Source organism: Physella acuta, unplaced genomic scaffold, assembly GCF_028476545.2.
Source record: "Physella acuta isolate Inbredline_101_S28 unplaced genomic scaffold, ASM2847654v3 ptg001066l, whole genome shotgun sequence".
Classification (NCBI taxonomy): domain Eukaryota; kingdom Metazoa; phylum Mollusca; class Gastropoda; family Physidae; genus Physella; species Physella acuta.
The window spans coordinates 1-21,886 of record NW_026732583.1 but is presented as its reverse complement, the minus strand read 5'-3'; the positions used below and the strand labels follow the sequence as shown (position 1 = coordinate 21,886).

Sequence of the window (21,886 nt, the reverse complement as noted above, 5' to 3'; positions counted from 1 at the left end):
GTTCCAAAAGCAATTATATTAAGCAAGTTACGAGGATGAACATAGGCCAAAAAAATTCCGGGTTTCTTTCGTGGATTTCCCGGAAAAGCCAAAAAACCTCGAAAAAATGCAGTTTTTTGCTCATATCTCGGCAACCAGACCACTTAGCGACTTGAAACATGTACCAATCGATTCCTGCCATAATTTAGAACAATATTGCCGAAGAAAGTTTTCAATAATATCCTTCCGTTCGGTCACAAAAATTTTTTTTGAATTAATTAAAATTTGGACCGAATTAGTAGGCATTTTTATCCAACCACACCACACGCGTCATCACGTTCAATAGCTGCGCCATCACGTTCAATGGCTGCGACATCACGTTCGGTAGTTAGGCGCGCAATGGTTTTTAGTCATGTAACTCTATTGTAAATAAAACTTGTAAAATACTGAAAAAAAAATTAATAAAAAACGTTTTAATAACTAACCAATGGTTTTACTAACCCTGCTCTTGATGTACGCTACGACAGAGCTATTTTTAGATAACATAAGGAAATTGCGCTAAAATTGTCACTAGACTTTTTAATTACCTTTTTTACTTTGTAATGATGTAAAATAAGCTACACGTTTCTAAAAACTTTAAATATATGGGCTAACAAAAAAAAAAAAAAAGACAGGCACAACAATAGATGGAAAGACAACATTCATCCTAGAGTGGGGCACTTAAAACTTTCGAGAGGAGAGGGGGAGATTTGAATTTTACTCAAATACAACTACAAATTAATTTTTCTACTTGTTCAAATAAACCCCAGCTACTAGAATCTAGGTCTAATATAAGTTTCAAGTTCCCAAATACGGTATGCTATGTAGAATCTATAACTGTTTACGAACGGCTCATTATTTTAAATGGCATAGAATCTAGATCTAGAACAAAAACGAACCCAGCCCCCGTTTCTTTTCATTCTCTCCTTGTAGCAAATAATATTTGTAGCTCCATCTCCATAACTTGGACTGCACTGGTGACACACTCATATCCCATATCCAAAACATATACGGTAAAATGTTTCAGCCATGTCATAGATAGGTGCCTTCATTAACAGTCAAGTAGGCCTTCAAACGCCGACCACGCTATATGCGCCTTCTTTAACCATCTATTTACTAATGGGTACAGAGGCGTAGCCAGGGGGGGCGGGGACATATGTCCCCGGGCGCCGACCTAAAGGGGGGGGGGGCGCCAAATTGAAAGTTTGTCCCCGGGAGGGGTCGCTACGCCTCTGAATGGGTACTACTGACGCCGGCCACAAGATAGGCGCTTTCTATTGATTGAATGGAAACTGGCATTCTATTTCTAGGTTATGGATACTTTATTTTTTGTAGTAAATGTCATTTAACGAGAAATCAGAAATTTTCATGGCCCATGATAGATCGTGCATGAACATATCTTTCATTCCACGTAATCCAAGTACAACAAGGGCAATAACAAGGCAAAAGACAATTTATTGTGATAATCTTCACATTGATGAAACAAAGTGACGTTTACTAAAATTTAAGACATTAAAAAGGCTGGCCATCTAGATTAATAAAAATGTATTGTATATTTTAAAAATAAATGAAGCTACAAAATATCAACAACAGTAGATATAAATTTAAAATGATTAAAACTAAGGACATAACTTTCTCATTTGTTAGCTAAACACTCTGATACTAAGTTGAAGCAAGCCAAATTACAACAAAAGAAAGAAAAATGGAATGTAAAGGCCCATATAACAAAAGTTTAAGAAGATGCATTAGAATTTTTAAAAAAATTTAAAACATTAAAAATGAAAATATTGCCTTTCTTTGATTCATTCAGAAAAGAAAATGACTATATTACTATATATATTTATAAAGGCACTAAAAAGGATAATTTCACTACATTATCTAAGAAAGTATTTGATCAAGAATAATTACGGTTTCATGGGATAACATAACTTAAGGAAGTTGTCTTTACAAGAAGTAGAACAAATGAACAATGAAATAAAAATACTGACAATAATGGAAGACACAAAATTAAATGCGTAATATAGTTTATATATAACTGGAGACTAAAAAATGGATTTTGTATGTATAATACGAAAGTATAAAAAAAAGAAATACAAACCAAATAGGATTTTTAAAATGTTTGTAAATTTACCACACTTGTGAACAATAACATGTAACAACTTGATTTAAAATTACCCTAATGACATTCAGATATAAGTAATCTGGAATTGCACCAAAATGTATCACACTGGCTGTAGCTTTAAATGAAGCAGTGTTAAAAGCAGGACAATAACATGTGTGATGAAAAGACATCAAAACAATTTTTTGGGATTATTTAATATAAGGGATATAAAGATTATAACTAATACATTCCCAAAATTAGTATTTATTTAAGCTTTTAGATAAAAAGTTAAGCAGTAACAAAAGAATAAAAACTTAACATTTAATGTCAGAATAAACATATTGTACAAATAAAAGGGGTTAATGTAATGTAACAGTCAGTAAATGTTAAATGCACTTTTATACAGTTTTAGAAGCTTAGTATTTACATCTAAAAAAACAGCAATTTATTTAAAACTAAATTCATATTAAAATAGAAAATTTAAATGTAAAAAAAATATGTTTGTGTAGAAACGCCAGTAAAATAAAACTGTTACAAGAAAGACTTAGACTGTTAATGTACTATTTTTGGGTTGACATTTTAAGACATTTTGCTAACTTTTAAAAATGCTAACACTGCCATGTTATGAGGATAACACTCAACAGAAGGTACTACTAAGGATTTCAATTTACTTGATCCCTTGTTTTAAATAATTGCCTTCTCAAGTCAAACAAAATATAATTTAAGATAGGTTTTTGGTAATTGTAAGCCACTTTGTACAAACAAAAATACTACTGCACTTTAAAACAAAGAATAAATTCATCTTTAAGACAAAATATAACCTGTACATATACACAAGTTTTGATTTTATCATTTGATGCTGTAAAATAGGCAGAATAATAGATAACACTGAACAGTTTTAAATTTTGTTTATGTTAAAATGTTTAAGAAAGCTGGATCTGATATTCCTCTTCAGATTTATAAAAAAAAGTTTAAAATCCTTTACCATGTACCTTTCCCTATTCATTAAAACATCAAAGTACAATTATCTCTTGAATTTAAGTAAAATATATTTTAGCTAAAATGTCGGAACTTTCCAACAATCTGTTTACAATTTGGACAGCGGTGCTCAACATCTTTGGTTCCATCAATGCAGAAAGGTATCAAGCAGCAACCCAGCCATAGACTGTAAATAACATTAAAACAATTTGACCTCAGATGGGTGGGAAAGTATGTTACAATAAATAAGAAGGAAGAAATACTCATATGATAAAAGCATAAGGATATGTGAGGAAAAAATTTATAAGCATTGTCTTACATAACCAAAATTATGACATTTTATCATCTCTCAAATACATTTTTACAAGTCCTAACCCTAATAATGAAGTGAAAAAATTTCGTCCTGTATTGTGCAACTATATAGTGTAAGCCGTTTTACGTTTATAATACAGATCTTGGTAAATTGAAATAATACAGAGGGTTCAACAAAAAATATCTCACCCAAAAAGGCACATCAAACCACTAATGGCATAAGTTAACAGTCCAACTTCATACGTCAGAGATGTTGTGACAGTAGCCTGACAGTGCTGACAGACAATCAGGGCAGGGTTCTGCATGTACCTGTAGGCTCCTCCATTGATTGCCATCAGCTGGGGCTGCACAACTACAGCTTTGTGAGGAAAATTTGAAAGTGTTTCAATTACAAGCTATTTCATGGTTTGATAGTAAATAATAAAGAACCCTTCCAGACATAATATTAATAAATTAATAATCAATAGAACAGATGAATTATGAAATAGAGGTCATGTTCTTTTAGTCTGGCAAGCTAGGGAATGTTTGGTAAGTACTAAGTTAAAACTGCCATCTCTGACTAGCATCAGGCACCTATCAGAGCTTCATGCACTCTTGGACATCTTATGGACTAGAGCCAGGAACCTTAGATTTTTGTTTTGGTGATGGTGTGCTCAACCTATTAAACATCCCATATTTTTAAAATAAAATATTTTATATTTATTCAAATCCACAGACCACTGGTATTATTATTTTATTAACCTAAGGTGAGTAGTGTATACGTTTGTGGTTGTTAAAATGCAGTCACTAGAAATGTATAAACAAATAAACTTACTAGTTTGACCAGCTACAACTTGTCCTGGTACATATCCCGGGTAAGGTCCATAGTTCCCAGGCTGGGCAGGAGGGTAGCCAACGGGTTGAGGGCCAGGTACATAGCCAGGTGCTTGTTCAGAGTACTGAGACCCAGGTTGAGGGGGCTCATACTTGGGTGGGGGCTCATTGAAGTTTGCACCAGCTTTCTCTTGACCTTCCATCTTTTACTGCTGACAAAAAAAAAACATTTATTAGCTGCTGGACATTTCAGATATCAATGGCGAGCTTTTTAAAATGATAATTAATAAAATAAAGGAAAAGAACATAGGAAACTTCAGTAAATGATTGAAAATTCAACTGAATAGATTGACTAGATTTGTCAATAGTGTCTATTCTTAATTCTTAATCATTAAATTAATTAGTGCATTTCATTGTTTCTTTACACATCACTAGCATAAAGTTTAATTAGTGAAATGAAAATGGATAAGACAGAAGAGTAGTGAAAATTACTTGGAAATTACTTATTTACACAAGATCCTAAAATTATATTTCTGACATTTGTTTAACTTGTTGAATAAAGGGCAAAACTTTTATCTTGAAATTAACAAGAATATAAGTTGTTATAGTTTTTTCAAATCTACTTGTATCCCAGTATTTCTTATGTTGTGTAAATGTATAGCATCAAAAAGTTAGAAGTTCAAAATACCTTGAAAAACAAAAAAAGTTATTTAGTATTATATTTATATAGTAAAAGTGACTCTATGCTCCACCTAAGTCGAATATTTTGATTTAAAGTAATCCAGTGAAAACAAATGTCCAAGCTTGTGAAATCACCAACAGCTACTTGTGAAAGATTTGCAATAGTTTAACCTTATCTATCAACATACGTCAGTTATTTGTGTTGTAATGTTTGAGAGATAAGAAACTGCGACCAAGGTTCAAATCCTGTTGTTATGGCGCAGATATTTTTAGCTTAGCTTGGTGCAGTCAACCACTCCTATTTCTTTAAGATAAACTAATATGAATCATTTGTAAGCTGTTCTGATAACACTTTGTATTCTCTAGAGATTGTGCAATTTTTAGTGGCGTTTAACACTTTTTTAAAAGGTACAAGGTAGACAAGAAAGAATATTTTCATGTATATAACAAAAGAGTTTCAGAGTTAGTTAAAATATAATGACGTGGGTATCAAATATTTATATACATAAAAATGAGTGTATGTCTGCCTTTAATGTTCTACTACATTCTCATTCATCTGATCACCATGAGTACACTTAAGAGAAGGTCCTCTACAAAAACTTTAAATATTGTGGGGGGGGGGGAGGGGGAAGAGAAATGCACAGGCCTCAACAGTGCATTGTTGGTACCCCAAGTTCTCAAGCGGCTATCTTTGGACATGAGGTTGGCTAACTTGGCGTCCTGCACAGGGGGTCAGGGGTACCACTTGACGTGAATCCCCTTGGTCTCACACAAGAGCACTAGGGCTCCTAATTTTTGTTAATGAGCACCATACACTAGAGATAAGGTGGGATACTACAATCAATGACTTAATCAAACCAGGGGCACCCCTGAGCCTCTGGCAATAGTATATAGGGCGCCCCGAGTTCTCTCATGGCCATCTTAGCACTCGAGGTTAGCTCATTGATCTGCACGTGGTTACTACTTGAATTAATGGTCAATCTGCACCAGGGGTGTCATCCAGCGCATGGCAGTTTCCCTCATGAGCATAACATTCATTTTAAAGAGCTCTCTTCAATAGGGATACACTACTCAGTTATGTAAAAAGGCCACACATAAAAAAAATACAGATTGGTAACATGAGGAAACTCATAAAAGTTGCATCAATTTGGTGTGGAGGACTAGGTTTGAGGGAATGTGCTTTTCACAACAACAAATCTATGTGGACAGCTCAAGCATTGGGAAACCTGATTTATTCATGTACAAGAAGTGAAGGAAAAATAAAAATTCACCAGCACTAAATTACTGTAATCTCACGTTTAGTTTTATGGTAAGAAATAAGGGTTAGAACTAAGGTAGGACTTGGGTTGAGGGTTAGGGTTAACATTGACCCTAGGCTAATGATCAGCAAGGGCAAGTCATACCCATAGACTATGTTTTTAGTTGACTAACATTCTAACAGTAACACCCCTTCCAAGTTCAAACCCTCGGCAGAAGAGACTAGATAGCTGTGGACAGCAAGCCATCTAGGGGAGTAAACTCCAAAATCTAGCAACTGCTACCTTGTAGTTTGTTCTTGGTAGGACAAAAACTATGAAACTTTGGAAGCAAAGCAATAAAGAAAAGCATGCTGAAATCTGAGTAAGGGCCTAAATGGTGCATAACATTAACAAGTTGAAACTTAATGCTTAATTATAATTGTGTTGGATTGGAAATACCTCCAACATTACAGTTAGGAACAAATAAGAAGAATATTATTGTGAAGTCATCAGTATAATTGGTACTATGGTTTGATGTTGTTCATGATGACTGCAGTGACCGTTCAAACACTTAACTATTAGAAACCACTAGGTCTATGAGTTATGAATAATGTAATGATGAATCCAAAGTTGGCCTATAGACAATGACAGTTTTCATAACACAACCAAGAAGAAACTCTAAATTCAAAAGAAGTACACATCCAACCTCTAAAACAAACAAGAAAAGGTTAGCGTTCCTATAGTCCCTAATTGTATACTACAGGCATCCTGCCTGCTCACTAGAAGCATGTCTACATTGTTCCATGTCAAACCATATTGTGTCCAATGTCTCTAGTCCTCACCACCTAACCTGGGGCCTATGACCTGACTTAAACCCAAATGCAATATGGTTATATGGTATCTCATTACATGTTTTCACAGTTTCCTAAATTTACATCCGTCCAATGTAGTAGCTTATTAAAACAAAAGTCCACAAAATTGTGTAGGTCTTCTTATCAGACTTATCTTAATTTACTTTAACTTTAGTTACTAAGTAGTATACATAGTAAATAGTTAGGACATTAGAATTGATTAGATTCTAATTCTAAAAGATTATGTCACTTTACTACTACTCTTGTTAACTCTAGTACTACTATACAACTAGTTCTACTAGATCTAGTAATAATATCAGAATTACTGAGAATATACAGTACTATAACAGTACTATAGTATTTATACAGTATCACAGTAAAACTCCATTTTAGCGTATTTTATTCGCAGCTTCACGCTCACCTCCGGTTGAGCATATTTTATTATAAACACAACAAAAACGTTATGAAAACACTAGGATTAGAATCATTAGATGATAGATATAGATATATGAATGTGTTTTAATTAGAAAAGGTAAAAAATATAAATATTATTACAGTACATTTCCAATTAAATAGCAAGTGATCGTCAGCGGTAGAAAAATCCCTACATGGTCATGGGTTCACCGTGAGTTCACATTGACCTAAATTATCAGCATACGTCATAGCTTAGGGTCACTGTGAGTTCATGTAAGTTAATTTATAGTATCATGTCTTGCAATTATGTGTTTCTACTTTACCCATTGCCACGAAAATCTTAACTGACACGATCATATTTTCAAGAAAAAAAAGTTAAATCAAATCTAGAATCTAGAGATCTAAATAAATAGAAGGCCTACATAATACATATTCCAAACTTTGGATTTTTCTCATGTTTTGACAAAATTAATTTAAAAAACGAAACAAAATATTCATTAATTAAGAAATAGGCTGAGTGATTTCCTAATGTTTTTGTGTGTTTTGGTTGTGTTTATTTAATATTTATATTTAGGCCTACATAGTTAGTCAGTCATAGTCATAGATAATACTACTTATGTCTACTAATAGTCACAGGACTGACAGTACTACAGTTACAGTAACAGTACATACATAGTGTACAGTTGGAACAGTCTCAGTGTACACTACACAAAACTAGCTGATTATTATTAGTTTTAGAATTTAGATCTAGATCTAGATCTAGTACACTCACAGTCACGAGTACACTGAGAGTACACTCACTCCTCAATCACTACGCCTATTTTTAATTAATAATTTAATCGTTTACCTAAAACTTAGTTTTTAATATCTTGGTCTCTATCCTAAATGAAATATTAATAAAATGGATTAAGAAACACTAGATCAATAGAGGCTAGACAAGAAGACTAGATCCCTAGATTCTAGAGTAATCTCTAGAGTCTAGCTAGCTAGAGTTTACTAAAATAAACATGATTCACTCAGCTACTTGTGTGTTACCAGATAAAATTTTTGGACATTTGCCAAAATCAGGTGGAGAAAAGTTCGTACATAAATTTCGCATTGGCTTTTTAAAAAATTATTTTGGCCTAAAATTTATTAGACAGATCTACATCTCAATAGATACATGACTTTTCTTTTAAGATATTCATTTCTTCTAGCATATTCTATAATGAAATTAGAATTTGCTCCAATCTACACCCAATTTCCCAAACAGGGATCAAAATTTTGGTCAAAATTATTGGAGGGGTGGGCTACACCCCATGTTACCTTTCCTGGTTACACTTGCAATGGTGGAAAAGAATTTCACCCGCTTAAAAAGCATTTAGCCTAGTTGGAAGTCCTATTCTCTGAACTACCATAATAATATTAGATTTAAAAAAAAAAAGTTGCCCTTGTAATGTATCTCTGGTCACTATCCTTTTTGGCCAGCTTCATTATAAATAGGAATTAGCTGCTCAAAGTTATCTACCCATGGGTCCTTTTTCAAAAATCAAGCAACACATTATCATGAAACAAATAGCAGGAATTACCTTTATCACATTTCTACCCCCCCCCCCCCCGTACCTTACCCCGACAAACGTCATACATTTCTGAGTAACAGTGGCGTAGCGAGGTCGGGTGTCACCCGATGCGGCACTTAATGGTGTCACCTCCCAGAGGCGTAGCGACCCTTCCCGTGGACAAAGTTTCAAGTTGTCGATTTGCACCCCCCCTCAAACTTTCAATTTACACCCCCCCCCCCCTCAAGTTTTCGATTTGCACCCCCCCTCAAACTTTCGATTTGCACCCCCCCCCCTCGTTTTTCTCTATATACTTTGCTATTTTTTGCCTTGGTGTCACCCCTCTAAATGGTGTCACCCGGTGCGGTCCGCACCCCCCCCTCGCTACGCCCCTGCTGAGTAATGCAAGTTTTTCCTGTATCTTCACCTTATCTGTTGCATTCCTAGTTTCGTTTCTTGTAGCCATTCAATAGCGAACTCTAATCCTAGGTCACCCAGGTACTATTTGAGTATTTCATTTATGGCTTGCACAGTGGCTCGAAGTTTTATCTCCTCGAACCGACTTCCGTCGCCTTTTCCAGTTCGTGCTAAGACACATTGGGCTGATGAAGTAGTTCATATGTTTCAATGATCTCGGCATACAAGAGGGTGGGGGGGGGGGTAGTGTTTCTTCCAGACTTTTTTCTTATAACTGGAAGAAACACTGGGTGGGGGGGGGGGGGATAGTGTGGTTAGCACAAAATGCCCGTCATCCTAAATTTAATTATTTTGATTTATACCACGAGAGTTGACCACATGTTTGTACAGTTGTATGTGTCCATGTTGTTTTCTGTTGACCACATGTTTGTACAGTTGTATGTGTCCATTATGTTTTCTGTTGACCATGTTTGTACAGTTGTATGTGTCCATGATGTTTGCTGTTGACCACATGTGTGTACAGTTGTATGTGTCCATTATGTTTTCTGTTGACCACATGATTGTACAGTTGCATGTGTCCATGTTGTTTTCTGTTGACCATGTTTGTACAGTTGTATGTGTCCATTATGTTTTCTGTTGACCACATGTTTGTACAGTTGTATGTGTCCATTATGTTTCTGTTGACCACATGTTTGTACAGTTGTATGTGTCCATTATGTTTCTGTTGACCACATGTTTGTACAGTTGTATGTGTCCATTATGTTTTCTGTTGACCACGTTTGTACAGTTGTATGTGTCCATTATGTTTTCTGTTGACCACATGTTTGTACAGTTGTATGTGTCCATTATGTTTTCTGTTGACCACATGTTTGTACAGTTGTATGTGTCCATTATGTTTCTGTTGACCACATGTTTGTACAGTTGTATGTGTTCATTATGTTTCTGTTGACCACATGTTTGTACAGTTGTATGTGTCCATTATGTTTCTGTTGACCACATGTTTGTACAGTTGTATGTGTCCATTATGTTTTCTGTTGACCACATGTTTGTACAGTTGTATGTGTCCATTATGTTTCTGTTGACCACATGTTTGTACAGTTGTATGTGTTCATTATGTTTCTGTTGACCACATGTTTGTACAGTTGTATGTGTCCATGATGTTTGCTGTTGACCACGTTTGTACAGTTGTATGTGTCCATGATGTTTTCTGTTGACCACATGTTTGTACAGTTGTATGTGTCCATAATGTTTGCTGTTGACCACATGTTTGTACAGTTGTATGTGTCCATTATGTTTTCTGTTGACCACGTTTGTACAGTTGTATCTGTCCATTGACGGCGTGGCCTAGCGGTAGAGAGCTAGACTGCTAACCCGAACGTCACAAATTCGAGTCCAGGTTCCAGTCAGTCGAATGTCCTTGAGTCCATACAGCTATGATGGGTACCTTACTCGTTAAGGAAAAAAAAGGGTGACTGGGCATAGTGCTGACCACACTTCATCAGCAACTTGTCTTGCCTTCCGTTTCTTAGGATGATATGTCGAGTTTAATAATTAATTATGACGACACGACCCCGTAATACAATTATTCAAAGCTGTTCATATTTATCGTAAACAAGCAAGCCTAAATGTACACTATATTTAGGCTATTTTTTACCATCGCCCCGGGGAAGGGGGTCGAAAATAACTGACGTGGCTAATCAATACCATAAAAGATTTGAAAATTAATCGAATGAACTTTAGAAACAACTTTATGCCTCTAAAGATTTGGAAATTAAAGTTGTTTCTAATGTTCATTAATGGTTTTCTTGAAACTGCTGAGGTCAAATCTAGTACAAAAAGACGTTCGTTTTTTTTAAATGAGTACAAAAAGACATTAGTACGTTTTAAATGAGTACAGACATTGGTATGTTTTAAAATGAGTACAAAAAGCAGTGAGTCAGACTAAAGGAACCCCGTTTAATCTCGTCTCACACTCACGAATCCAGCCCAACACTGATTTCACACGTTTGGCGAATACCCTCTCAAAGAGTTTATAACTGGAATCTTTTTTAAGTTTGGACACGGCAGAATCTCCACGGACGGCAAAGTTCTCCAGCAGCTTGTATGGGCTTCTGTGCTTGTACAGCCTGTACAGCCCGCTGACCGTTCGACGCTGGAAGATGCACATTGTCTTCAACATTGCTTCATGGAACTCATAAAACCTGCAGACAGGAGAAACAGTATTTATTTCACGATTATGTCCCTTTGAGTACGACTAATCTCTACCCGTAAATTTCTCATTTCTCATTTATTTTTAACCAGTTGTTTAAAGAACCAATTTAAAAATAAATAAATAAATAAAATAAAAAAAAAACTATTTAAAATATTTAGGCGCTGGGCGAAGGATCCCAATTTATTTATGGGTCGCAGAACCCAGGGGTAAACCAGAATGGCAGGGTGGGGATTGGAGCTATAAACACAAACTTAGATCTTATTTCATAGAGTAGGTCATTAGGCTCATTATTACTTTCTTATATGATTGGTAAACTACACGAGCAAATGAATATAAACGTATTTAAAGCGGATCCGAACCTGCGTCCATTAGACGAGCCATGATACATCAGCTCGTAGCCGTCCAGCAGGCCGCTCTCGTTGTCAATGAGCCACAACTTGATCTGCTCGTATTTAGAGCGCCTCAAGTTTCTGATTGGCTCTTCGATTATCGTCCATTTCTTCTCCTTCTCGGCGCCATCTTGCATGCTTGCGACCCTGCATAAACAAACAAAACAAAATTGACAGTTTGAAAAGTGATTTAAAAAATAAGACAAACTAATTTCTGAAAACCAAATAGAGCATTGTTTCATTAGATCTATAGCTTTGTTTACTACACTAACATATTTTAAAAAAAAAAACCTTTATACCAAATACTATTCAAAGGAGTTCATCTCCTACTTTAAAAAAAGTAAATTTAACCCAAAAAAAAAACATGTTCTTTAAAGTACATTTATTTGATGGTGTTACAACAAAATCACACAATCAAATATGAAAACGATTACATTAAAAGATTATTTTAAAAAATAGAATTATGTCAGTATTTCTTTCTTTTTCATTAGTCTACCTTATCGGGTAAATTATGGTCAATATGTTTGTGTTCTATTTGAAGTTAAGCTTGATTTATGGCCACAGCATGTAAATTGGCCATGTTACTATCTCAGTAAGGTAGACAACCCAGAGATATTTCTTTTGTCAGTTTAAACCAGAGTTACCTGTCGTAGATGCAAGTTTAAACCAGTTACCTGTCGTAATTGCCAGTTAAAACCAGAGTTACCTGTCGTAGTTGCCAGTTAAAACCAGAGTTACCTGTCGTAGTTGCCAGTTAAAACCAGAGTTACCTGTCGTAGTTGCCAGTTAAAACCAGAGTTACCTGTCGTAGTTGCCAGTTAAAACCAGAGTTACCTGTCGTAGTTGCCAGTTAAAACCAGAGTTACCTGTCGTAGTTGCCGGTTTAATTAACCAGAGTTACCTGTCGTAGTTGCCAGTTAAAACCAGAGTTACCTGTCGTAGTTGCCAGTTAAAACCAGAGTTACCTGTCGTAGTTGCCAGTTAAAACCAGAGTTACCTGTCGTAGTTGCCGGTTTAATTAACCAGAGTTACCTGTCGTAGTTGCCAGTTAAAACCAGAGTTACCTGTCGTAGTTGCCAGTTAAAACCAGAGTTACCTGTCGTAGTTGCCAGTTAAAACCAGAGTTACCTGTCGTAGTTGCCGGTGATGTAATCCAAGATAATCATACTCCCCCATTGTGCCAGCGCAATCAAAGCCCCAACAAGATTTGAACTCACGCCCTCAGCTGTGGGTCTGTGGGTCAGGTTCTTGAGGTGTGTCACTAGGGTGTGGCTGTCTAAAGGTGCGTGGGTCTTGTAGGCGTGCAGCAGGAGTGGGGGCATACGGACCTGGGACCTGGATTGGTAAACGTCTCAATTATGTCGTGTCATGTTAAACATCATGATGTGTGCTTAACCGTCGTTATATGGACCTGGGATGGTAAACGTCTCAATTATGTCGTGTCATGTTAAACATCATGATGTGTGCTTAACCGTCGTTATATGGACCTGGGATGGTAAACGTCTCAATTATGTCGTGTCATGTTAAACATCATGATGTGTGCTTAACCGTCGTTATATGGACCTGGGATGGTAAACGTCTCAATTATGTCGTGTCATGTTAAACATCATGATGTGTGCTTAACCGTCGTTATATGGACCTGGGACCTGGGATGGTAAACGTCTGGACTAGATCAATTTCTTAATCACTCTAGTTTTTATTTAATACAGGCTGTTATAAGTAGACAATAGATCAGATGCATCTGCTCCGTTAAATCATAGATATATATCGTGTCGTGTTAAACAGTCTCATAAAGTTTGACTTCGGTTCAAGGAGCATAGGAGATCAAGAACATGGCGCTGTCATTAGATTTCGTTTTCACAATAAAAGCGTCTTCAGTCATGCGTCAAATGCTCATCTCAGCCAAATAGTCTTAAATACAAACACGTTTTGTAATTTAGCGTGGATAAATTAATATCGACCCAACCAACCTGATCAAGTTTTGATTATCGATCTCATCAATCCACATGATCAATGCCACCAGCTCGTCTCTGCTCCACCCTAGCTCCCGGAAGTGGCTTGTCTGATTACTCCACTGGCTGGAGTTGACTTGGGAGATGGAGACGGGTGGCACACAATCCATGTGCAGGTACCTGGCCAGCCAGTAGGAGAGGGCCTCACCTGTATGGAGGGGCGGATAAGGTGAGTTCACGTCAATTGTATGCTACATTTTGGGTCACACCTGACTTTAAATATCCACTACACCAATCAGAGGCGTAGCGAGGGAGGGGGCGGGGATGCGGACCGCTACGGGTGACACTATTTAGGGGGTGACACCAAGGCAAAAAATAGCAAAATATATAGAGAAAAACTCGAGGGGGGGGGGGTGCAAATCAAAACTTTGACGGGGGTGGGGGTGGGGGGGGTGGGGTGCAAATCGAAAATTTGAAAGTTTGTCCCCGGGAAGGGTCACTACGCCTCTGGGGGCGACACCATTAAGTGCCGCACCCGATGACACCCGACCTCGCTACGCCACTGACACCAATTGATATGGTTCTAATATTTGCCTCCAGCTTTCAGTTATACTTCTATATCTTTTGCTACATAAAACGAAATGTTAAACTACGGGTATGTTCTCTACAATTTTAAGTAGCATATAAAGCTCCAGATATACACGTTTACTATTCATACACAATGGAGTATTAGTCTCGAAATCAATTCATTTTAGCCCATCAATCGGAGATGAAGCGGCACCTGAAAGCATAATAGGGCTTGTAAGTAGGTCACAACTAAATGCCAGCTAGTAGATTTCGAGACCGTAGACTTACAAGCCCCATTGACTATCACGTGATACTCTATTGAGCTGTTCACCCTGCCGTGTTGCTGGGATAGAAGAATATTTCCGTGCAGATTACGTACATGGCATCAAGAAGTGTTGTATAAAGACTTAACACGTTTACTCTCTGTAGCCACGATTCTATCTCCAGTGGTCTTATCTTGGGGTCCACCACAACAGCCAAGTTTCAACTCCGCCCTTTCCTTACCCGATGTAAAATAACAACATACAAAGTGTGCGTGACGTCATATTTCCTTAGTGGACTCACCCAACAGCAGTTTATGTCGCGGTGACCGATAACGCACGCACATTTCTGTTCCGTCGTCCAAGATGGCGAACGCATTGTTTTGCCGGCCACACTTGTCCCATTCCGCAGGCTCAATGTGTTTTACTGGCAACTTCCGGGACTTGATAAGCCATTCGTCTGCCTGACTCTCTGATACCCCTGTAGTGAACAGACGACATTGTAAACCTCAAAATGACACGATCAACAGATACAACTAGACAAAAACGACAAAAAAACTGATCAAGGCCTGCTTCTCACAATGTGAATGTCTCGGATTATAGTGGATAAATATCTATGGTGTTTCGTTAAAACAATTTTTGTGTGTGAATAATTAAGAAACTGTTCTAAACAAGCAAGAAGTACTCTAACGAAAGATCGAAACAAAACACACACGGAAACATTCGACTTTGCGGCTGATTGCTTGTTGCTAGTTTCCATTAGTTGACATTGATCAAGTGTGAAATAGCTTTCACGTTGGAGAGGAAAAAAAAGGCTAACAACGATATTTTCTCGCCTGGGGGCAGATAGCTGGAAATAAAGCAGTAGATGAGCAAAGCAGGGGACGAGCAAAACAGTGGATCAGCAAAGCAGTGGATGAGGAAAGCAGTTGATCAGCAAAGCAGTGGATGAGCAAAGTAGTGGATCAGAAAAGCAGTGGATAAGCAAAGCAGTGGATGAGCAAAGCAGTGGATCAGAAAACTAAAGCATTGAAAAATATCCATAGGTTTGGATCAAGCAAAACATGATAAACGTATTTATTTGTAAGTGATTTTTGTCATTTAAGTCCTAGTTTGTAATTTAAAAAAAATTAAGGGAGCCCCAATGGTTCTCATGTGTCCGGCCTCACGTTTTATATTGTTCATGTACCCACACCTGTCTAATTCAAGCTTCTGTTGCAATACATTACCAACGTATACTTACATTTGTTCTAGAGCCTACGCTTGCTACCTCGATCTAAACACATTGCTCCAGACACATTTGTGAAACCCACAAACTCTAGATTTAGATCGCCCCCCTTCCCCGCTATTTGACTGCATAACGTTTCTACTGAGATGCCCCTCCCCCTCCCCCCCCCCCCCACTTCCTTCAACCCACAACGGAATTGGTGCCACAAACAATGGTGCAGGTACCTGCAGGGATGAGCTTCTCTACCTCCTCTGACCAGAACATCCCTTCGACCACGTGACCGATTCCACTGATTGAAAATCCATCGATATCTATTGACTGGATCAATGGCTCGTCAGTAAGGAATTTTGAAGTGCCGGCGTCAGCTCCTGGTGTCTCAGTAGAGCGTGGTGACCCACGTGACTTGTCTGGAACCTCATACCTGCCGTGATGAAAGTCTGACCCCAGAGACAGGTGTGTGTCTTCCTTGATCACAACACGTGTACCGGGCATCACGTGATCTGTTGGTGTAGACTCTGAACGAATGTTGTGTCCGTGCGGCGTGTCCAGCTCACGCCCAGCCCCATGTACGACTGGAGCAGCATGACTTCTGACCTCTCTCAGTGGACCTAGTCTCTGGTACCTGTGGTACGCCTGGTCAGGCTGGTCCAGGTGTGACCTTAAGGTCAAGACCAGACACAGCAGAGCCAGAAGGATTCCACTCAGAGAAAAAAACCTGCGTCGTCTGGGCATGCAGAGATGGCAGAAGCGCATTCTTGGGGCCATAGTCTGCTGGTAGTCATAGTTCTGCTCAAGGTGTTTCAAGATTGTTAATCAGGGTACGTTACAAGGTCCTCATATTTCTGTAGGAGTTATAATATTATAAATTAACATACATAACAAAGCAGTTATATTTCTCTAGATGTTGTTAAAACATTAATTAGAAAAGTATTTTATATTTCTGTAGGAATTGGTTCAATAGTTTGGCTAGAATAAAGTCTAACATAGGAACTTTATCCAATTTGATCACAGGTATCTACAGCAAATGACCACATTTCGACCAGATATTTCCAAGTTATTTTAAGACATGGGAAAAATTGTGTTCTTAGTATTTATATCAACTATAAAAAATATATAATGTAAATCCAGTTGATTTAAGTATAATAGCAGGTTGACAACACATTCCTCTTTGATTGGCTGCAGAGTTTCTTCCAGGCATCTGTTCGGGGGGAGCACCCCCTCCCCCCGCCGAAGAAAGTCTACATCCCCCCCCCCCCCCGAAAATTCTAAGTGCCCCCACCCCCGGAGAAAAAAGTCTGGAAGAAACACTGATTGTCTGAACTGTGTGCTTGAACTTGTTTACACTAGAGGATACACCTCCCACCAGCCCACACATAAACAACACAACACATAGCACAGAGGAAAACTGCGAACACATATAAACACTGTGAACACACGCAACACAACACACGACAGAATGCTAAGACTTACACGGATGAAGTGAAAAAAAAACCGACTACGATTACTTTAATGCCTAAAACCAATGCTCTAATCATAAAATGTTTTGCTTACCTAAGAGACCTGAAAAAGATAGTTTCGTTAACAATTCACGCGAGCATTAAAAAAAAAATACCAATTCCTCTACCCCCACCTTAACCCTCACCCCACGCACAAGAAACAAACCTCCCCCCCCCCCCCCTCCTCATTCAACAAACTTCTAACAACTAAATCGAGGCACAGTCGAATACGAGACAGAAGCTAACCGATAAATGTAACTTAAAATAGCTCACGCTGTTTATCTGTTTACCTTTAACTGTTATCCTCTTGAAGAAACGTGGCGAGTTAATGAGGGCTTAGAAAATATACAAGTTACCATTTGAACTTAGCACAGAAAACGTGTCACATCAGTGAAAAACGAATCTGCGGATTGTAAGTTCTCTGAAACAAAATGCTTTATTAAGAAAGAGAAAAAGAAAATCGCCTCCCCTGTTGGCGTTTAAACACGTGAAACGAAATGCCAAAAAAAAAAAAAAAAAAAACTAAGGGGAGGAAACTCTGCTCACTTGGATACCAGATGATCACAGCATGGCGAGATCCCCTGGGCGATAACAAGTATTTGCGGTTTCGATACTAAGAACGTATAAACGAGCTGCATAAAACATGTAATGTAATCTTTACAAACCTACGTCACTCATAAAAAATACACAAGAATGTGTTACATAAGTAAAACCAAGAAAATATTTTGCAAATGCAAATTTGAGAAGAAAAAAAAACAACAACTTACAAGAAGCGTTTTGTTTAACTCTGTCAGATTATCGAATCCGGCCATGATGCGCCGCTACACTCAGCTGAATAGCGCCAAGCGTCGTCAATCGTATGAAGAAAGGGGAGGCAAATACAGATAGACAAAAAGATGGCAGACGGCACTAAAGCCATTCTGGAATTGTAGATGCAGGGCTTGAAAATAGTTCACGAGCTTCTCTAAAGGTCAAGGTCAAGTGGCGTGGTTTATGAATGCGTGACGATTGTAGTAGAGTTGGATGGTAGAGGTGTTTGGATGGCGATGGCTAGAAGCTTGCGAGATGGTAGCAGAGCTTCTTTCAGTCTTACAATATATATTCTTTAACTGATGTCCTCCCCCCCCCCCCACACACACACCTCTGGAAATTTAAATCTGCCCACTGTAAGTTTCAAGTAGCCCCCCCACCTCCAGAGAAAAAATGTCTGAAAGAAACACTGTATGGTAGCACTATTTGGATGTTGATGCTTAAAAGCTAGTGAGATGGTTTCACTTTCTTGACTAGTTTGAATATTTCAAACTAACGTTGCACCAATTTCTGTAACTTTGGCACCTTTGCGCATCGATGTTGAATGTACATTTAAGCTCCACAATGAATGTTCTATGTTGAAAAGTTAGAAAACTGAGGATAACTAAATGTAGATCGACAGTTTGTAATTGCTGAACTCTAGATTTCTTGCTAAACTATTTATTAGAACCTACATTTTTAAAATGAGTAGGATTATTCAAGTGTTATTAAGAAAGATTAAAATTATCAGAAGTGAGTAATTTTAGAAACTATGTTACAATACAGATCTAGATCTTGAGCTTAGAGTCTGGAGTCTAGACTTTAGAGTCTAGACTATAAGTCATAGGCTGGAGTAATCTAGACCTAGTAAATGTATAATTCTTAATCTATCCAGATCTAGACTAGCCGAAGTCTGGATAGATCTATCTTTTAATTATTTTTTGTTATTATTTAATACAGACAATAGATAAAATACATACACCTTGCAAGAATGCCAACAGGTGATTAAAATCAATAAAATGCTGTTTATTTTTTACCTGTTCCTTTATGTAATACAAACCCCAGACCCGAAAACCGACTGATATTTATTTATACGTGTTCAGGAGAAATTCACTTATTTACTGGCACATAATATGTTGAGGGAGTTTGAATATTTTATTAATTTATTTAGTGGTATAAAAATGAATATATGTATATATATATATATATATATATATATATATATATATATATATATATATATATATATATATATATATGTATATATATATATATATATATATATATATATATATATATATATATATATATATATATATATATATATATATATATATATATATATATATATATATATATATAAACCCTAATGACCCTTTCACTGTCTTGCTGTAACCTGTAGCCACAAATCCTAAGCTTCGCCGCATGACTTTTATAGCTGTATTGAAAAAAAACAACCATATAGGCATCCATTCAAATATGACTACTGACATTTCAGATCGGCAGCTGATCAAGCGACCGTTAATCCTATTGACACTTCTGCTGGTGATAATCTTCTCCATTCGATTGCTGCCAGTCCACATGGTCTCACTGCCGGACATTTACAGCGCCTATCGCGTGAGCTCAGGTAATGTCCTGTAGCATCCTGTGTTGTCTCAGGTAATGTCCTGTGTTGTCTCAGGTAATGTCCTGTATTGTCTCAGGTAATGTCCTGTGTTGTCTCAGGTAATGTCCTGTATTGTCTCAGGTAATGTCCTGTATTGTCTCAGGTAATGTCCAGTATTGTCTCAGGTAATGTCCTGTAGCACCCTGTGTTGTCTCAGGTAATGTCCTGCAGCATCCTGTGTTGTCTCAGGTAATGTCCTGTAGCACCCTGTGTTGTCTCAGGTAAAGTCCTGCAGCATCCTGTGTTGTCTCAGGTAATGTCCTGTAGCACCCTGTGTTGTCTCAGGTAAAGTCCTGCAGCATCCTGTGTTGTCTCAGGTAATGTCCTGTAGCACCCTGTGTTGTCTCAGGTAAAGTCCTGCAGCATGCATCCAGTGTTGTCTCAGGTAAAGTCCTGCAGCATGCATCCAGTGTTGTCTCAGGTAATGTCCTGCAGCATCCAGTGTTGTCTCAGGTAAAGTCCTGCAGCATCCAGTGTTGTCTCAGGTAAAGTCCTGCAGCATGCATCCAGTGTTGTCTCAGGTAATGTCCTGTAGCACCCTGTGTTGTCTCAGGTAATGTCCTGCAGCATCCAGTGTTGTCTCAGGTAAAGTCCTGCAGCATGCATCCAGTGTTGTCTCAGGTAATGTCCTGCAGCATCCAGTGTTGTCTCAGGTAAAGTCCTGCAGCATCCAGTGTTGTCTCAGGTAAAGTCCTGCAGCATGCATCCAGTGTTGTCTCAGGTAATGTCCTGTAGCACCCTGTGTTGTCTCAGGTAATGTCCTGCAGCATCCAGTGTTGTCTCAGGTAATGTCCTGAAGCATCCAGTGTTGTCTCAGGTAATGTCCTGCAGCATCCAGTGTTGTCTCAGGTAATGTCCAGTGTTGTCTCAGGTAATGTCCTGCAGCATCCTGTGTTGTCTCAGGTAATGTCCTGAAGCACCCTGTGTTGTCTAGCAGGACGTCTTTAGACGGTCTACATGCCGTGAATTAATTCATAAAACAAGCATGTGTACTCAAAATTATTTAGTGCCAATACTGATCGTGAAACAATGCGCATTAAATAATTGATTAGAAATAATATCGACAACATATTGAGAGTCTATGGATTGTACTACCCCCCCCCCCTACCCCAACTCACCCACTCACGTGACAACAGAAATGTTCTGCTCAACAGAGTTTCACCACCAGGTCACCGCACACCGACGGTTCCTGTTCCTCACGGACCCCATCATCAGCACCTGGCACCAGGAACCTGCAGACCTCACCTACTACCTCAGGAAACGGGACTCCCTGTTCAACGTGGCCAGAAATCCCGAGGGGTGAGGGGGGAACCTCGTCACTCGATCAAAAGGCGAGCAGCGGACATGTGGACTAGTTTGTCGGCTTGCATGCTATTATAATGAAACTAATGTTAATGATAGTGCAGTAATTGGTTATCAGGTGTGTTTTTACCAAGATGGGCGTCTCTATGTTGACCACATTTTTACTACACCCACAAAAAGAATATATTATAGTTCATATAAAAGTTAATAAAGCTTAAAATTATATAGTTGAAAAAATGATCTGAATGTCCTAATTATCACACTGCATCAATTTCAAAATTTTCCTACTGCATCAACGCCCTAACCATCACACTGTCTTAGTGTGCTAGTAAACTGTCTATTAGTTCTCTGAATTTTATTTTGTCTGTAGAAAAATAGAAAAAAATAATATCCAACTTACCACAGTTGTGTGGTGTAAGACTACCTGTATGCTGGCGTTGGTTTGGGCGTGTTTCTATTGTGGTGACGATCCTGTCCTACTGTGGGTAAATAAATGTCCATTGTTTGTCTTATCGAAGCAACATCTCTGCCAACGTTCCAATGTTCTACTGAAGATCTCTACCAACGCTCCTAAAGTCTGCTGATCTTTAAATTGTGTACTGCAACTAACGGTTGATTAAAACACGACTGATTTTAAGGTGTGTCGTGGGTTCCTTCCCTTGAC

At 38.0% G+C, this 21,886-nt stretch overlaps 3 protein-coding genes across 12 annotated transcripts; 1 reads left to right on the top strand and 2 right to left on the bottom strand.

Moving 5' to 3' along the window:
• Positions 1 to 1,797: 1,797 nt before the first annotated feature.
• Positions 1,798 to 8,388, bottom strand: LOC131955434 (cell death-inducing p53-target protein 1 homolog). 6 transcript variants are annotated; one of them, XM_059319551.1, is made up of 4 exons: positions 8,254 to 8,388; positions 4,224 to 4,431; positions 3,599 to 3,767; positions 1,798 to 3,284 (listed from the first exon to the last, which is right to left on the bottom strand). In XM_059319551.1, the coding sequence occupies exons 2-4, from the start codon at positions 4,423 to 4,425 to the stop codon at positions 3,173 to 3,175; spliced, it is 483 nt and encodes a 160-aa protein (XP_059175534.1). In that variant the 5' UTR covers positions 4,426 to 4,431; positions 8,254 to 8,388; the 3' UTR covers positions 1,798 to 3,172. The 6 variants fall into 6 exon arrangements, with proteins under 6 accessions (XP_059175534.1, XP_059175535.1, XP_059175537.1 ...); XM_059319552.1 differs by having other exon boundaries at positions 4,224 to 4,434; positions 8,254 to 8,377; XM_059319554.1 differs by lacking the exon at positions 8,254 to 8,388 and adding an exon at positions 7,553 to 7,573.
• Positions 8,378 to 21,223, top strand: LOC131955435 (uncharacterized). 2 transcript variants are annotated; one of them, XM_059319555.1, is made up of 3 exons: positions 8,378 to 8,474; positions 19,753 to 19,881; positions 21,075 to 21,223. In XM_059319555.1, the coding sequence occupies exons 1-3, from the start codon at positions 8,414 to 8,416 to the stop codon at positions 21,221 to 21,223; spliced, it is 339 nt and encodes a 112-aa protein (XP_059175538.1). In that variant the 5' UTR covers positions 8,378 to 8,413. The 2 variants fall into 2 exon arrangements, with proteins under 2 accessions (XP_059175538.1, XP_059175539.1); XM_059319556.1 differs by lacking the exon at positions 8,378 to 8,474 and adding an exon at positions 18,816 to 19,007.
• LOC131955433 (four-jointed box protein 1-like) lies at positions 11,286 to 18,506 on the bottom strand. Of its 4 annotated transcripts, none has more exons than XM_059319547.1 (7): positions 18,233 to 18,506; positions 16,194 to 16,811; positions 15,046 to 15,222; positions 13,933 to 14,122; positions 13,091 to 13,297; positions 11,933 to 12,109; positions 11,286 to 11,562 (listed from the first exon to the last, which is right to left on the bottom strand). In XM_059319547.1, the coding sequence occupies exons 2-7, from the start codon at positions 16,732 to 16,734 to the stop codon at positions 11,298 to 11,300; spliced, it is 1,557 nt and encodes a 518-aa protein (XP_059175530.1). In that variant the 5' UTR covers positions 16,735 to 16,811; positions 18,233 to 18,506; the 3' UTR covers positions 11,286 to 11,297. The 4 variants fall into 4 exon arrangements, with proteins under 4 accessions (XP_059175530.1, XP_059175529.1, XP_059175527.1 ...); XM_059319546.1 differs by lacking the exon at positions 18,233 to 18,506 and adding an exon at positions 17,739 to 17,978; XM_059319544.1 differs by lacking the exon at positions 18,233 to 18,506 and adding an exon at positions 17,756 to 17,978.
• Positions 21,224 to 21,886: the final 663 nt, after the last annotated feature.

Bases quoted from the DNA above. Each gene is read 5' to 3' on its own strand.
- LOC131955434 (XM_059319551.1), bottom strand. From the start codon at position 4,425: ATGGAAGGTCAAGAGAAAGCTGGTGCAAACTTCAATGAGCCCCCACCC. The intron at 3,768-4,223 runs GTAAGTTTATTT...TTCCTCACAAAG, and splicing joins AGTTGTAGCTGGTCAAACTA to CTGTAGTTGTGCAGCCCCAG. The intron at 3,285-3,598 runs GTGAGATATTTT...TGTTATTTACAG, and splicing joins GGTTTGATGTGCCTTTTTGG to TCTATGGCTGGGTTGCTGCT.
- LOC131955435 (XM_059319555.1), top strand. From the start codon at position 8,414: ATGATTCACTCAGCTACTTGTGTGTTACCAGATAAAATTTTTGGACAT. The intron at 8,475-19,752 runs GTGGAGAAAAGT...CTGACATTTCAG, and splicing joins TGGACATTTGCCAAAATCAG to ATCGGCAGCTGATCAAGCGA. The intron at 19,882-21,074 runs GTAATGTCCTGT...TCTGCTCAACAG, and splicing joins CGCCTATCGCGTGAGCTCAG to AGTTTCACCACCAGGTCACC.
- LOC131955433 (XM_059319547.1), bottom strand. From the start codon at position 16,734: ATGGCCCCAAGAATGCGCTTCTGCCATCTCTGCATGCCCAGACGACGC. The intron at 13,298-13,932 runs GTTGGTTGGGTC...TTACCAATCCAG, and splicing joins GATAATCAAAACTTGATCAG to GTCCCAGGTCCGTATGCCCC. The intron at 12,110-13,090 runs GTAACTCTGGTT...TTGTTTATGCAG, and splicing joins ATCACCGGCAACTACGACAG to GGTCGCAAGCATGCAAGATG.